At 37.0% G+C, this 17,187-nt stretch overlaps 1 protein-coding gene across 15 annotated transcripts in view; it reads left to right on the forward strand.

Annotated features, from left to right (window-relative positions):
- Positions 1-13,896, forward strand: part of GPR174 (G protein-coupled receptor 174) — a 109,422-nt gene extending 95,526 nt beyond the window's left edge. For 11 of the 15 annotated variants that reach the window (XM_044763735.2, XM_070503227.1, XM_070503228.1 and 8 more), the window contains one exon: positions 131-13,896. In XM_044763735.2, the coding sequence (XP_044619670.2) occupies positions 131-172 (42 nt within the window). In that variant the 3' untranslated portion in view covers positions 173-13,896. The remainder of the gene's footprint in view (positions 1-130) is intronic. The other 4 variants (XM_070503237.1, XM_070503238.1, XM_070503234.1 and 1 more) reach the window with 1 other exon arrangement.
- Positions 13,897-17,187: the final 3,291 nt, after the last annotated feature.

Below are 17,187 nucleotides of genomic sequence, written 5' to 3' on the forward strand. Positions count from 1 at the left end.
GTTTAACTGTGGCTTGTCACCCTCACTCACATCAGAACTTTCCATTTAAACTAATAGATTTTTCTACACATAGCCTTTTTTTGTTTGCAAAATGTGCCAGATAATAATTGGCTTTTTTTTTCACTTGCAGCTCTGCCTTTGCTTTCCACTTTTTAGCTTTCGACATAACTGAAAACATCCCCAAACACTGATCTAAGTTAATCATCTCTGAAGAGTTGCGGATCCACTGAGTATTAAAGCAAACCTTCCTTCTATGTGAGCCAAAAAAAGGAAAAACAGCCTGCCAAGCACCTGTAAAGAGATGGCTATCATCATATGGGAATTTGAAGAGCTGCTATATGGCACATTCGTGATCCAAATGGGAGAGGATCAACTGTTGTGATGTCCCAGAAGGCTTTATAACAGAGTAAACAAGAAGGGAAAATTTTAACAGCTTGTTGTCTGTGCTTGCACACTAGATTTCCTTGTAGTTACTGTAGAGAAATCCAAAACAAACATGCAGATAGTTCTTTGAAAAGCCCCCAAATCAGGTATAGAGGCTCAGACCAACGCAGTAAAAAGATTATTTTAGTCTCAGATTCTCCAACCTATCGATGGTCAGTCTTTTAGAAAGAGCAAGCAGTTGATAGTGAATTTAGGTTCTGAACCACCATTTGGCAAAGACAGTTTCCCCAGAAAGAAATATGCCTGCTAATGACACATGTGCTGGACCATATGCAGACAATACAGATTTTCGATACTTTATCTATGCAGTGACATACACTGTTATTCTTGTGCCGGGTCTCATAGGGAACATATTAGCCTTGTGGGTATTTTATGGCTATATGAAAGAAACCAAACGGGCTGTGATATTCATGATAAACTTAGCCATTGCTGACTTGCTACAAGTTCTCTCCCTGCCACTGAGGATCTTTTACTACTTGAATCATGACTGGCCATTTGGGCCTGGACTCTGCATGTTCTGTTTCTACCTGAAGTATGTCAACATGTATGCAAGTATCTACTTCTTGGTCTGCATCAGTGTACGACGATTTTGGTTTCTCATGTACCCTTTTCGCTTCAATGACTGCAAACAGAAATATGACTTATACGTCAGCATTGCTGGCTGGCTGATCATCTGTCTTGCCTGTCTGCTCTTTCCTCTCCTCAGAACCAGTGATGAGACCACAGGCAACAGAACCAAATGCTTCGTAGATCTTCCTACCAGGAATGTCAATCTGGCCCAGTCTATTGCCATGATGACCGTTGGCGAGTTGATTGGGTTTGTCACTCCTCTTCTGATTGTCCTATATTGTACCTGGAAGACGGTTTTATCACTGCAAGATAAATATCCTGTGACTCAAGACCTTGGAGAGAAAAAGAAAGCCTTGAAGATGATTCTAACTTGTGCGGGAGTATTCCTAATCTGCTTTGCACCTTATCACTTCAGTTTTCCTTTAGATTTCCTGGTCAAGTCCAATGAAATTAAAAGCTGCCTAGCCAGAAGAGTGATTCTAATATTTCATTCTGTTGCCCTGTGTCTTGCTAGTCTGAATTCCTGCCTTGACCCAGTTATATACTACTTCACCACTAATGAGTTCAGAAGACGGCTTTCAAGACAAGATTTGCATGACAGCATCCAACTCCATACAAAATCCTTTGTGGGCAACCATACCACTTCTACCCTGACAACTGAATTATGCTAAATAAAAACTAAAAAGTGAATGTGGTCTGAAATGCAAGTATATCAGAAAACATTTGCAATACCCCAAGCCACTGGGAAGTAATCACAGGAAGCACTCATAGCTTTTCAGTTATGTTCTATCTTACCTGTATGAGGAATTCACATCGTCATAACAGAACCAATTTAGAGCATTATACTCCACCATCATTGATGTTGACATGTTCATGTAGTAATTTGTCATCAAGTCTTTAAGATGTAAACTATAAAATTTCAGTGGCATCCTATACACATGTGCTCTCAACTAAAGTCAGCAGTTTTATCTGTGAACCTCAGACACAGAGAGACTGTTAGCTTGGGATCATAATAAGTGCTTAGGTTTGTTACAACAGACAATGAGTCTCTTTGCATTTTAGAGGCAATACAGTTGTCTATTTATACTAGTAATCACGGTTTATTTTCCAATATAACATTTTTGGTTTGATTTTAAGTAGGATGGACAATATATTATTCTGTGAAAACAAAAGCGTTATAAACATGGGACCATTTTTATCTCCCATGTGTGATTATACTCTAGGGGTTTGAAGACTGGAATAGCTATTTCCTTCATTTCAATGTCAGTATGAAACATTATCTGTCACACCTATGCTAGAATAAAAATCTGAACTCAGGCCTCTGCCATGTTTAAAGTAAGAACAAGAAAGAGATTCACATACAATAACTCTCTGTGACTGTATAATACGCCGTATTAAATCTACCCAGGGCAGTTAGCTTGTCAAAGTCCATACAAGGTGACCCAGATTGCCTCTATAGGTCCAGGAGACAGCAGATAGATGAAATCACAGCTCTGTTCTTTTAAACTATTTCCTAAGAACACCTCTGGAGATGTATGGACCTGCCTAGAAGAGAAAGTTTCCACTAAGCTTCTAGAGTGACGTTGAGGTACCTCTGACAGGTTACTGTGCTTTCTGAGCCTATGAAAGAAGTAGTGCACTAATTAATTACTAAGCTTAGGCCAAAGTGGAAAGATGAAGTAGAGTCAAGTACACCTCTTAAAAGCCTCATCACATTGTATTTCTTACTTTAAGTTAGGTGGCAACTGTCAAGCCACCTTCACATGCCAGAATAGGGTTTGGAGGCAGCTACGCATGTGGACCCTAGAGTCTTCAGTAATTTTTCTGGCCCACCTTTGCCCCAGTCATACCATTCTGCGGCCTGCACAGCCTACCTCCCAGCAGTTGGAGAAGACAATTCTTTCACTGTTTGAGAAAAGTGCAGAAGATTAATTTTGGCAGCATTGGAGACCGCTAACAATGCCTTGTCTGCTACATTCTTGGTACTAGTATGCAGGAAACAGACCCAGGATATGAATAGTAACTAAACCTGAGATCTTAAATATTAGAATACTTTGAAGCATGTTTCAGCAAAAAGCTCTAAGATAAAAAATGCTCTATTTAAAATCTATGTGCTATATAATGAAGACACATGCTACTTCTCATCTGGAAGGAATGTGAAAATCAACCAAGAGCTCCATCGTATTTAGAGGAAGGGAGTTTCTTTAGGCACACAGTTATGATACTAATATGTTTGGAGGAAAAAATGGTGAAATCAAAATGAATTCTAATATCTAAGATGAATGGAAAATTTTCTAGTGTTTTCTCTGGACAAGTGTTGATTTTGCTTGTACTTTGTTATTAAAATAATACCCTACTAGAAGACTGATTTTGTGCTGCTAGCAATAGTGTATTTATCTCCTAATTATTCATTGTAAGATACATATTTTATGTGTTAAATAAGTGTTAAATTGTGTTTTTAAAAGGGCAACTTGTAACTGTGTCTGGTCTGTTTGCTTTGAAGTTATTTGTGTCTGAATATAATTTAGTGTTGTAATGGGATCACAAGTAATAATTTTGTGGGTACTTGCATGAGTCTTGTCTATACTATATGTGTTTCCTAGTTTCCAGATTAGAATGAATTACACTTCTTAGGGGTTGTTTTGAGAGACCAGTGATTTATTTTTATTAACATATTAATTTCACTTTAAACATATCTGTTTTTAAAAGGGGAGATTACTGAACTTCTTAGATGAATGGTTGAGGTTAGAACCCATTTACTAGGCAGTCCAGAAGCCCTTGCAGATCATTTACATCATTCAAGGAGAGGACAAGTGTCCACTATTCTTATGCTGCTTAGCTAGGACCACCCCTTCTCCTCAGGCCAGCCCATCTAGGTTTGTATTCAGTTCTGTGATTTACTTTATCTACCCCTCCTCTCCATCCATATATTTTTGTTTTCTGTCCTATTCCCTTGTTCGTCTAGTCAGTAATCTGTCCAACTTATTCACACTAAGGTGCTAATGACTAACGTTAGCTTAAAATTAATTTACCGAGGATATCTGAAATCTAGGCTTTAAGGGTAAACCTTAACTCAAAATGTTAATCCCTCACTTTTAATAGTGGCATTAAAGACACTGAAGCAGACTGGAGGGGAAGATATTTTGAAGAAAGTAGGTCTTACAGCAGTGTCTTTCAGATTGCATATAGTAAGTGATCGCCTACTTTGCTTACCATAATGGGGATGCTAAATTCTAAGAAATATATCCACAAGCTCAGCTGTCAGTTTCTTAGATCTCTGCTTGTTTTCTTTTACTTTTTGATTTTCCTCTTCCAACTCTGGACCTAATTTCTAGAGAAAAGTCTAAACTAGGAGAGAGGTACTGCTGCAGCTGCCATCCACACAGCAGCCTCCTCTCGGAGCTTCTCCTTTCTTTGGAGAATCTTCTCTCCAAACCTTCCATTTATCACTCTCTGGATTCAATGAAATCAGGGTGCAAAAAGTAAACACTCTGAACTACAGCAACATGCAATTCAAGATAAATAAACTTACATTTCCTATATAAGGTTATTTGAGTTCTGATTCCAACATACACACGTAATTATTCCAACAAGAGAGATTTTGAATATGGAGTGATTTCCATATTATTGTCATATTGTTATTGTTATTATTGTTATATTCAAAGATTTTATATGTTTTATTGTCATTCAGTTAAGCAGCTAATTCTATTAACCTGTAATTCCAGAAAAAGGAGCCATCTGCCCTAGGAACAACAGGTCAAGCTACCTTGGTCTAAAAGGGTGCATAAGTGGAACTCTTGTGCAACTTAATTTTTATGTAATCTCTTTGTTTTTACTTCCAAAATACTGTGAAAATGTTGCACTTGGAACTTATTTACATCTATAATTTATAATATGCATTTTCATAATAAAGATGGTCTCGGTAAAATTACACAGGAATTTTCTGCCTCCAGAAGTCAATGTATATTTAGTAGTCATTTTTTCAGCAATCTGATATTCTTGACGATCTTTGTCAGTGTTCTCACACACATGGATGAAAGTCCCATGATGCTCTACTCTCCCTGGAGGCGTGCACTCTATTCTCAGATGGAGAGATGAAGCATTTCTCCCATCCTACCCCATCCCTGCCATCTACTCCGCCCATAGATAGACTCATTACTGTCCTCATCCTACTAAGATTAGTCCCCAACCTCACTTGTTGACCGGGTTTATCTGAATGATTTAAAGCCTTATATTTACTAGAGTATGGTCTGCGGGCAGAAAAGGAGATGAGGTGAAAGACGGAATGTTTCTTCTTTAGTCTTAAAGGTTGTTAAGATCTGACAGTCTGATTTTTACTGTTGATTGGCAAGGAAAAAATCCATCGTCCACCACCTCCCTCTGCTCTTCCCAAAACAGATCTACTTCAACAAAAACATGTGAGTCAGGACAATTGTCTCTGGCTCTCCTGTCATCCTAGTTCTCTTTCTTCCACTTTAGCAACTCCCTCCTCATCTCACCTATATCCCTAGTAATTTCAGGAAGCCCAGGTATCTTCTGTAATAACCAAGTTGTTAGGAATTACACATTTTGGCTGTTGCAGAAAGATTTTCCTAGGAAGTGGTAAAGGCTTTCCTAAGGAGAAATTTCTGATGTTTCAGTAGACCTGAAGTAAATAATGGGATGTAAATATGGATCTGCCCCATGCATCAAATGTCCTCAAATAATATATCTGCCTCCCTTGTGCCTTCCTGAAACCAACTCAGAAGTAACTTGACTGCCTTCACTACCATATTTTGAGAGAAAGGAGTGAGAGATAAACTCTCAAGTAAATGTGGCTCTTTTAATTTACTTATTCCTCAGTTATTAAAGGATGTGATGTGTGAGTGGAGTACAGGCAGTGAGTTGTAACTTTCTGGAACTTCCCAGACCATTTCCTCAGCAGAACTTCCTCAGTGTTAACCATGTATTTGATTTTGCTAAGACCATATTTCTTTTTCTGTTGTTTGTTGACTAAGTTCTCTACATCTAACTCCTTATTGCACATCTGAAGATTAATCTATAGGCAAAACCCTTATTTAAGTCCTTACATTTGCCTTCTTGGATCTCTTCAAAGAATAATAGAGCAACTGCTCCTTGGTGAGCTGTGAGAGGAAGGCTGTCATTAGGCCTATTGGCCTGACCCCAGTGTCTTCTTTTTTGCAGAAGCTTCAGAAGCAGTGCTGAGAGGCTGACCTAAGATCTTTGCTTTTCAAGTTTGATTCTGGCCCATAAGTGAGAGAATTTTTTCAGCCTTTTCTAAGCAATGTTGAATATCTACAATTTGTACAAAGACCAGTATTATTTACACCTTTTAAAATGCCAATCTAATAATAAGAAAAAAACAAATAAAAACAGCTTGAAAGCATAATAGCCCAAGTTTGGGTCTCAAGAAATGAAAGCATGAAGGAAGTAGTCTTACCATAAACTCTGCACATCATGCTTGCATAAAGTAAAACATGTAATACTGGGTTAAAAATGATATGAAGTCACATTACTGCCTTATGTCATTAAATATGTTTAACTTTTTCACTCAGATGCATAAGAACCTTTACTATGTAAAAGTTCAAATATACTCAAAAGAAGAGCAATTAGTATAATGAACCCCCATGTACCAATTATTCAGCTTCAACCAAATTCAATACATGGTTTATCTTCTTTCCTGTATGCCTGCACTCACTCTCCTTACCCCAGATTATATTAAAGTACATTCCATGCATTATATAATTCCATCTTTATTTTAATAAGTTATAAAGCCATTTAAATGAACTATTCAATATATGATCAAAAGAAAGTAAGGAATAGGAACTGATTTTAGATATGTCACAGTAATGACATCAAACACTAAATTCCAATATGTATAAGAATTTTATTTTGATGAATCTGAACAAGTTCCAACTTAGATAAAAACATCTATTTACCTGACTCTGTTTTCCTTGGATGAGCCTTCCTTCTACTGCAGAAGTGTGATGGAGACTGATGTTGAATTCAGTTCAAGGATTCCTTGGTCCAAATTTATTATGGCTCCCATGGGAAGGAGTCCAGTACATTCAGCTCCACTCGATGTAAAAATACCACTACTGACAGCTTGCATTTTTACATTTTTGTCAAAATGGTCCACTAAACAATACTCCTAGAGCAGTGTTAGAATGCATCTACGTAAATGTACACTCTGAAAGTTTTCTGAGACCTATGTCATAGTTATGTGAACCCTATGAATGCTGCTCATAGTTAGGTGGCTAGATTTCTCTAAAATTTCCCTTGAACATTTCACATTTTCTTCTTTTGAATCTATCACGACAAGTTGTATTAGTTACACTATGGGTTCAGCTGTGACTAATAGAACTGTGGCTTAAACTAGATAGAAATGTATTTCTCTTTCATGTAAACATCTTAGCCAGTTGGTGGCTATTTTTGCAAGATATTTGGATATGTAGGGTCTTGTTTTGTAACTCCAACATTTCTTGGGTGTTTCTCTAATCTGAATGGTGCAAGGTTTCTTATCACATTCACATTATAGGTAGTAGGACTGGGGAAATGAGAAGGAGACACATGCCTTTTCCTTTTAAAGGGATGACTGGAAATTGTGAAAATCCTTTCTGCTTGCAACTCATTGGCTAGAAATCAGCTACATAGACCTGCCAAGCTGCAAGGGAGACCAGAAAATGTTTTCATTATTCAAGGCTTACACATGCTAAGCTAGAAATTCTTTTATTATGGAAAAACTGGAAAGCAAATATGGGGTAACATGTATTCTCTATCATTCTGTGCATATCAGAAGTACTAAGGATGTCATTTTGCCCTAAGGATTCCATATATACCAGAAACTCAAGCAGTCTCTTGCAGGCTCATTCCATTTCATAAAACTATCACCTCCCTTTAATGGAGCAGCAACTTCTCTTCCCTCTTGGGGTTTTCTAAACCATCAATGACACCTATGCCTATAGCAAAAAGAGCAGCAGACTTTAGAAAAAAGTTATAGTGGTGGTGCCCTGGGAGTGTATGGACAAAGCTTAACACCTGCTTAACATGGGGAATCAAAGAGGAGGATATGGGAAGTGATTGCACTGGTCAGTGTCCCACCTTTACTTTCTTTACCTTGTTCCCAGAGAGGAAGAAACACTTCCCTTTTCTGACCTCCCATCAATGAATCAACTCACGTGCTGCACATAGGCTTACCCTCAAAATTGATTTGACCAAAGAATTAAAATCACTCCAAAAAGTTCTTTGCAACATCTGTTCCCTCTGCCTAGAATGTTCTTTCAACTGCTATCTTGCCCCTTCCTTCAGTTAAAATCCTTCAGTTCTCAAAGTTGACCACCCTAAGAGCTTCCCACCCCTCCAGACACAAGTTCATTTCTAATGTTACTTTGATTTTTCTCCACATGGCTTCTTATAATTTGTAATTATTATTTTTATTTGTTTACTGTATGTTTTCCCTACTTGAATATAAGATTTGTTCACTTTTATGTCTGTAATGCCTACCTCACTACCTGCAACATAGTAGGAGCTCAAAAAATATGTTGGGAGAGTGATGTCAGCAACATGGCAGCATGATGTTCCTCCTTTTTAGTCAACAAATTAGGCATCCATACACCAACAGCAGCTCCTTTGTTGGAGTTCCTGAACGTTTTACTTTGCTGCAAAGTACCTAAGATGAATCTTGTTCACTAGTTCAGATGATAGGAGATAAACAAAATTCCATATGGGTTGCAGAACCAGCAGGGCCAGCACAACTGCCTGGACTCCTCTTGCTGCTGTCAGGCAAGACTTGGGTGAGTGCTGAATTGGGCAGACACTCACCAACAAGAGAGAACATGCAGAAGTTCAGCTTTTTGAAGGGAGAATCCAACATGACTTTGGAGAAAAAAAATATGAGTTTGGTTACAGCAGAGGTGGTAACAGAAACTTTCCTGGTGCTGCTCCATCCCCAAGAAGGCACAGATCAGGGCTGATTTATCTGGCATAAGAGGTGACTGCTCCCATGGGGAAAGAGGAGGGCAGTGATATAGGGCCCACTACCCCAGCTGAGGGGGATGCTGCTGAGGAAACCAATTTCTCTCCACCAACACCTGGAGTACTAAGTTGGGAGCCCTGCAACTGGAGGGAGGGAGCATACTGAGAAAGAGGCAGATTAGAATTTAAAAGGGCTTTGAAGAAATTGCACTCAGCAGAAAGTCCATCCATTCGCCTTTGGAGGTGCCACGCATAGGGATTTACCTGCTGGTTCTACAGGTGCCCCAAATACACCAAGTGCTATACCCAGACCTCCCCACACTCTGCTACTAGATCCTTGTGTGTGCTCCCAAGTGTTTCAGGGAGAGTGAGCTCCAGTGCACAGAGAGCACGCTCAGAAAATACGCAATGTTGGGGGCAAGGGAGAAACTGTAAACTTTAACTATAACACAACCTTCTGGAATACAAAAGAGAGGTTTCTAATAGCTAGGCTGGTGAATGGTAAGAACCATAGAAAATAAAAGCTTAGTTAAGGAGATATCCACTGCTTCAAATGCCAAAGCAGAAACACATAGGTACAAACAATAAAAAAAATCAAGAGGGGCTGGCCCCATGGCCGAGTGGTTAAGTTCGTGCGCTCCACTGCAGGCGTCCCAGTGTTTCGTTGGTTCGAATCCTGGGTGCGGACATGGCACTGCTCATCAAACCACGCTGAGGCAGCGTCCCACATGCCACAACTAGAAGAACCCACAATGAGAAATATACAACTATGTACTGGGGGGCTTTGGGGAGAAAAAGGAAAAAATAAAATCTTTAAAAAAAGAAATCAAGAAAATATGACATCACAAAACAAAATAATAATTCCACAGCAACCAAACTCAAAAGGCACAGAATATTGTGATCTAACTAATAAATAATTTAAAATGACTGTTATGAAGAAAATTCAACAAGCTACAAGAAAACTCAGACAGAATTCAATAAAGTCAGGAATAAACTAAGGAACAGAAGGAGCTCTTTACCAAAGAGACATAAATTCCAAAAAAAGAGCCAAACAGAAATTCTGGAGCTGAAGAATTCAATGAATGAGATGAAGAATGCAATAGAGAACATCTGTAGCAGGGCAGACCAGAGGAAAGAAAGAATAAGTGAATTGGAGGACAGGGATACAGAAATAATGCAGTTAGAATAGGAGAGACAATTAAGATGTAAAAAGAGTGAAGAAAGCCTACAAGAGCTATCAGATTCAATAATAAAAGCACATATTAGAATATTTGACCTTCAAGATGGAAAATCATGGTAGAAGGGGGCAGAGGTTTATTTAAAAAATAATAGCTGAGCACTTGCCAAACCCGGAGAAAAACTTGGACATACAAGTCAATGAAGCTAATAGGACACACTATAATCTCAATAAAAAAGACCTTTTTCAAGATACATTTTAATGAAACTGTCAAAAATCAATGATAAAGAAAGAATCTTAAAGGCAGCCAGGGCAGGGAGGGAGTGATATACAAAGGGAACCCCATTAGGCTATCAGATTTCTGAGCAGAAACTCTACATGATAGGAGAGAGTAGAATGACATGTTCAAAGTGTTGAAAGATATAAATTGTCAGCCAAGAAAACTTTATCTGGCAATGGCATCCTGCAGATATGAGGGAGAAATAAGATTTTTTCCAAACAAATACTGAGGGAGTTCATCACCATCAGACCTGCCTTGCAAGAAATGTTGAAATTTCTTGAAGCTGAAATGAAAATATGCTAATCAGTGACAGAAAAACCTATGAAAGTACACAACACACTGGTAAGGTTGAAAATAGACTCAGACAACTGTAACTCTATATTAGGATGGTGTGTTAACCACTCAACTACAGTAAAAAAGTTAAAGGCAAAGAGTAGTAAAAATAACTATAGCTTCAGTAAATTGCTAACAAATACATGACATAAAAAGAAGCAAATTGTAACATCAATAATATAAAAAAGTACTAAAAAGATGAAGCCATTATAGACATTCAAAGATAAGTTCCTATCAACTTAAAATGGACAGTTTTATCTATATTTTATGTAATTCACAAGGTAACCACAAAGCAGAAAGCTAAAATAGATCCACAAAAGACAAGAAAAGGGGAAACAGAATACCACCATGGAAATTAACCAATTTATGAAAGTATGCAGAGACAGAAGGAAAAAGAAACAATGGGAATACAAAACAGCCAGAAAGTAATTAATAAGATGGCATTAGTAAGTCCTTACATATCAATAATTACTCTAAATATAAATGGATTGAACTCATCTATCAAAAGGTACACAGTGGCTGGATGGATTAAAAAAAGAAGACCCTGGAGTCCAGCCCAATGGCATAGTGGTTAAGGTCACTACTCCATTTCAGTGCCTGGGGTTCATAGGTTCAGATACTGGGCGTGGACCTAACACCAGTTGTCAAGCCATGCTTTGTTGCATCCCACATAAAATAGAGGAATATTGACACAGATGTTAGCTCAGCAAAAAATCTTCCTCAAGCAAAAAGAGGAAGATTGGCAACAGATGTTAGCTCAGGGCCAATCTTCCTCACAAAAAACAAAACAAAACAAAACCAGACCCTGCCTAAAAGAGGCCTATTTAAGATTTAAAGACACACATAAACTCAAAGTGAAGGGAGTGAGAAAGATATGCCATAAAAATGGAAACCAAAAGAAAGCATGAGTAGCTGTATTTATATCAGACAAAACAGACGTTAAGCCAAAAATGGTAACAAGAGACAAGGAAGCTCATTAAAAAATGATGAAGGGATCAATACACCAAGAATATATAACAATCATGAATACATACACACCCGACGTTGGAGCACCTGAATATACTAAACAAACACTAACAGACCTAAAGGAGAAATTAACAATACAATAACAGTAGGGGACTTCAATACCAGACTTTCAACAATGGATAAATCATCTAGACAGAAAATCGACAAGGAGAAAATGGACTCTAACCATACATTATACCAAATAGATGTACAGACATCTATAGAACATACTATCCAACAGCAGCAGATTAAACATTCTTCTCAAGTGCACACAGAACATTTCCAAGGATAGAGAATATGATAAGGCACAAAATGTGTCTTAGCAAATGCAAAAGGATTGAAATCATACTAAGTATCTTTTCTGACCACAATAATGTGGAACTAGAAATCAACAACCTGAGGAAAGCTGGAAAATCTACAAATATGTGGAAACTAAACAATGTTTTTGTGAACAACAAATGGGTCAAAGAAGAAATCAAAACGGAAATCAAAGAGTATCTAAAAGTAAATGAAAATAGAAACACAACATACCAAAATCTATGGGACTCTGCAAAAGCAGTTCTGAGAGAGACATTCATAGTGGTAAATGCATATATTAAGAAATTATAAAGATGACAAATAAATGACTTAAATTTACACTGCAAGGTACTAAAAAACAAGACTATATCAAGCCCAAAGTTAGGAGAAGGAGGGAAATAATAAAGATCAGAGCAGAAATAAATGAAATAGAGATCAAAAAAAAAAAAGAAAAGATCAATGAAACTAAGAGCTAGTTATAAATAAAATCGAGAAATCTTTACTGAGATCAACTAAGAAGACAGAAGACTCAAATAAAATTAGAAATAAAAGAGGAGAAATAATAACTGACACTACAGAAAGACACAGGATCATAAGAACTTATTATGAACAATTATACACGAATAAATTAGATAACCTAGAAGTGATGAATAATGTCCTAGAAACATACAGTCTATGAAGACTGAACCAAAAAGAAAAATTCTTAATAGATCAATAATGAGTAAGGTGATTGAGTCAGTAATCAAAAACCTCCCAACACAGAAAAGCCCAGGACCAATAGGCTTCACGGGTGAATTCTACCCATCATTTAGGGAAGCCTTAATGCCAATCCTTCACAATATCTTCTGAAAAATTGACGAGAACGCTTTCAAACTCATTTTACAGGTCCAGCATTACCCCGATACCAAGCCAGATAACGACACTACAATAAAAGAAAACTGTAGATAAATATCTGTGATGGACATAAATGCAAAAATTCTCAATGAAATATTAGCAAACCAAATTTAAGAACTCATTCAAAGAATTATACACCATGACAAAGTGGGATTTATCCCTGGGATGCAAGGATGGCTCAAAATACTCAATTCAATGAATGTGATACAACACATTAATAGAAAGAAAGATAAAATTCATTTGATCATCTCAGTAGACGCAGAAAAATGATTTAACAAAATAGAACCTCCCTTAATAATAAAAACTCTCAACAGGTTGGGTATAGAAAGAACATACTTGAACACAATAAAGGTCATATATGACAAAGCCACAGCTGACGTTATACTCAATGGAGAAAAATTGAAAATTTTTCCTTTAAGATCAGGAATAAGACAAGGGTGCCCACTCTCTCCATTCTTATTCAATGCAGTACTGGAAGTCTTAGCTGGAGCGGTCAGGCAAGACAAAGAAATAAAAGGCATCTGAATTGGAAAAGAAGAAGTAAAATTATCTCTATTTACTGATGATATGACCTTATACATTGAAGATCTCAGAGCTCCAACTATAAAACTGTTGAATCTAATCCATGGATTCCATAAAGTTGCAGCATATAAAATCAATACAGAAAAATCAAGTGTTTTTCTATACACTGACAGTGAAACATCTGAAAAAGAAATAAAGAAAAATATCCCATTCACAATAGCATCAGAAACAATAGAATAACCAGGAATAAATTTATCCAAGGAAGTGAAAGATCTATACAACAAAAAGTATAAGACTTTGCAGAAAGAAATAGAAGAAGACACAAACAAATGGAAGGATGTCCTCTTTTCATGGATTGGAAGAGTTCATATTGTCAAAATGTCGATGCTACCCAAAGCCATCTATAGATTCAATGCAATCTCTATCAAAATTCCAATGGCATTTTTCAACATAGAAATAGAAAAACACAGCCTAAAATTTGTGTGGAATCCTAAAAGACCTTGAATAGCCAAAGCAATCTTGAAAAGAATAACAAAACTGGAGGCATCACACTTCCTGATTTCAAACTATACTACAAAGTTCTAGTGATTCAAATCATATGCTACAGGCATAAAAATGGACACATAGACCAATGGAACAGAAGAGCCCAGAATTAAACCCCTGCATATGTAGTCAACTAATATTTGACAAGGGAACTGGGAATATCCAGTGGGGAAAGGATAGTCTTTTCAAGAAATAGTGTTGGAAAAACTGGATAACCACATGCAGAAAAGTGAAACTGGATCCCTATCTTATACCACTCACAAAAATTAACCTGAAATGGATCAAAGACTTAAATATAAGACATGAAACTGTAAAATCCCTAAGAAAAAAATGAAGGGAAGAAGCTCCTTGACAGTGATCTTGGCTTTTTTGGATATTTCTCTTTGGAAAATCACCAGTTCTCTGCCAATCCATTGAGCCTGGTAATTGTTCCCATGGGACTTTGCCAGAGGCATCTAAAAACCACTAAAAAGATCCAGCCAATGCTGGACTTTAGGTAAAGATCAGGAACATTCTACTTCTTTCTTTACCAGCCATAATTCCAACCCTTCATTTTTGAAAGGGTATAACATACTCCACAGTTTTTCTCCTCTTCTCACCTATCACAAGGACGTTGTGTTCAGGGTTTGGGGCCTGAACCTTACCTGGTAGGGGTATGGAAATTCCCACTACTAACTCTGCCACTGCCCAATTTAGGCTTTGAGTTGAACAAGACAATCTTTTTCTAACAAATCATCTAAACTGAGATCGTTTACTCCAAATCAGTAGCTTGTATATAAGTCTTGGAAATATAATTTGGATTCTACTCAGCAGTACGATGAAATTGTTCACACCTAAAATGAGGTTTGGGAAAGCAAATGTAGTGAAATAAGATGAGACTGATGGATAAGCCCTTAAGTTTTCTCGTCTCCTGCTTAGTCTCATCCCAACATGTGTCACTGACTGTATTTTAGACCTTTTAGTTGAAAAGCCCTCTGAGAATGAATAAACAGGTTCTTCTAAAATGGCTGTCCTAAGTATGAAGATGTAGGGGAAGAAATGTATGTTTGTGAGGTTAGAGGAGAAGTAAGGATGATTAGGGCTGCTGGAGAAGCATAAGTATTTAGAAAAGGCATTTATAATAATGTAATATACTTAATATAAACCATTTGCACAGCTCCTATTTTGTTCTTTCTCTAGCTATGAAAATAAAACAAAGCCATAAACATGGTATTTAAAGTGATGTACAAAGTGCTGTATCTTCAACATTTGCTAGGATAAAAGAAGTTCTGGAAATCTACTTGTCTTAATAAATTGTAATTAAATTGTTAACTATTGCATGAATGCTGTGTAACATTCTTTTTGTTAGGCACTAGGGATGTGAAGAAAATAATGAGAGTTATCTTAAACGAGTTGTCTCCAACTCTTTACCTCCCATTTGCTTCTCAGCCCATCTCAGCCCAACCTGATTTCTTCTGTCATTGTTTCATTATTCATCCACCAATTAACCAATATTTTTTGAGCACTAACTAGTACCAGGTACTAGCTAGGTACTGGGAATTTACCATCTAGATAACAAGTGGTCAAAATTAACTATAGATGCAATTCTGTGTTTAATTTTCAAGGTAAAATATATTTTATTCTAAAATCACTATTGCTTTTATTAATTTATAACCATAATATTTAATCTATTTTTAAATTTTAGATAACATTAAGAAAGAACATGAGACTGCTTTTGTCTGTTTATTAAAGAGAGGCATGGGTTTAAAATGAGGTTAAGAAAGATATCACTGAAATGGGTTACTGAGTCTCTGATCCTGAGGGTAAGTTTCCTTAGGAGTAAAACGTCATTCTATCTGTCCTTCTAGGCTTGTGTCTAAGCAAAAATGGAGATTTATTCTAGTCATCTGGATCACTGTAGTAAGGAACAGGCTTATCTGAAAAAATTAGAACAAGGCTTAGTTTTAGCATCTCCCTTTCACAAGAAAGCAAACTAAGATTTAGGAAAACCTTTAAACTATTATTTACACTTCAATTATCTTTAATATAATACTTTTGACCTGGGACAAATAAATTAATCTTTCTGAACTGCTATTACCACAATCAATGGCTTTACTCTTTATCCTTAGAAAACCCAACTCTCTTTCTTTGAGGCCTCAGTTTCTTCATGTGTATGCTCAGGTTATTGGATTATGATTTCTAAGGACCCTTCCAGTCTTAACGTTTTTGTTGTTTTACAAAATTACCTGTATCACCTGTATAATTAGAAATCTTACTGAAGGTCTTCTCTATGCCATGATGTATGAGGGTAAAGACATTCCTGTCCTCTAAAGCCTCACTGATTGAGGAAACCACAAAGTTACTCTAGATTGTAAAACACAAGTTCAAAGTAAGGCAGTGAAGGCAAAGCTCTCAAGACAGGCATTTCAGAGTTTAGTGTTTTATGTCATGATCAGCACCTTGTTTTGCAACATGTAACTACTTCTAACAATTTAGGGAGAAGAAATGCAAAAAGCTGCAATCATCCCTGGGTATCCACAGGGGATTGGTTCCAGATCCCCTTATGGATACCATAATCTGCAAATGCTCAAGTCTCTTATGTAAAGTAGTGTAGTATTTACATATAACCTATGCACATCCCCCTGTATACTTTAAATCATCTCTAGATTACTTATAATACCTAATACAATGTAAATACTATGTAAATTGTTGTTATACTGTACAGTTTAGGGAATAATGAGAAGAAAAAAAGTCTGTGCATGTTCAGTACAGATGCAACCATCGTAGGCCTTTTGATTCGTGGTTGGTTGAATCCACGGCTTCAGAACCCGCAGATGTGGAGGGCTGACGGTACTATGTTTACCTCTGATTTCCTTCCCAATTAAGGGTTCTCAAAGCTATAGAATGCACTCAGGCAAACTTGAATAGGTCATCACAGCAAGGGTGCCCCAGACTTGGGTTTTACAGTCCAGAGAATATCCCGTGTACAAAAAGATAGGTGGAGTGACATGAGGTTGTGTTTTGCCAAGTACATTAAAGCAAATCACCAATAAATTACATCTACTATTATTATTATTTCATTTTTATAAAGGGTATTTTAATCTTCCAACCTCCTGTAAGGAAAGAACTCAACCTCAGAATAAAAGCTCATTGTTTAAATGGAATACAT

The sequence above is a fragment of the Equus asinus genome, chromosome X, assembly GCF_041296235.1.
Source record: "Equus asinus isolate D_3611 breed Donkey chromosome X, EquAss-T2T_v2, whole genome shotgun sequence".
NCBI classification, from domain to species: domain Eukaryota; kingdom Metazoa; phylum Chordata; class Mammalia; order Perissodactyla; family Equidae; genus Equus; species Equus asinus.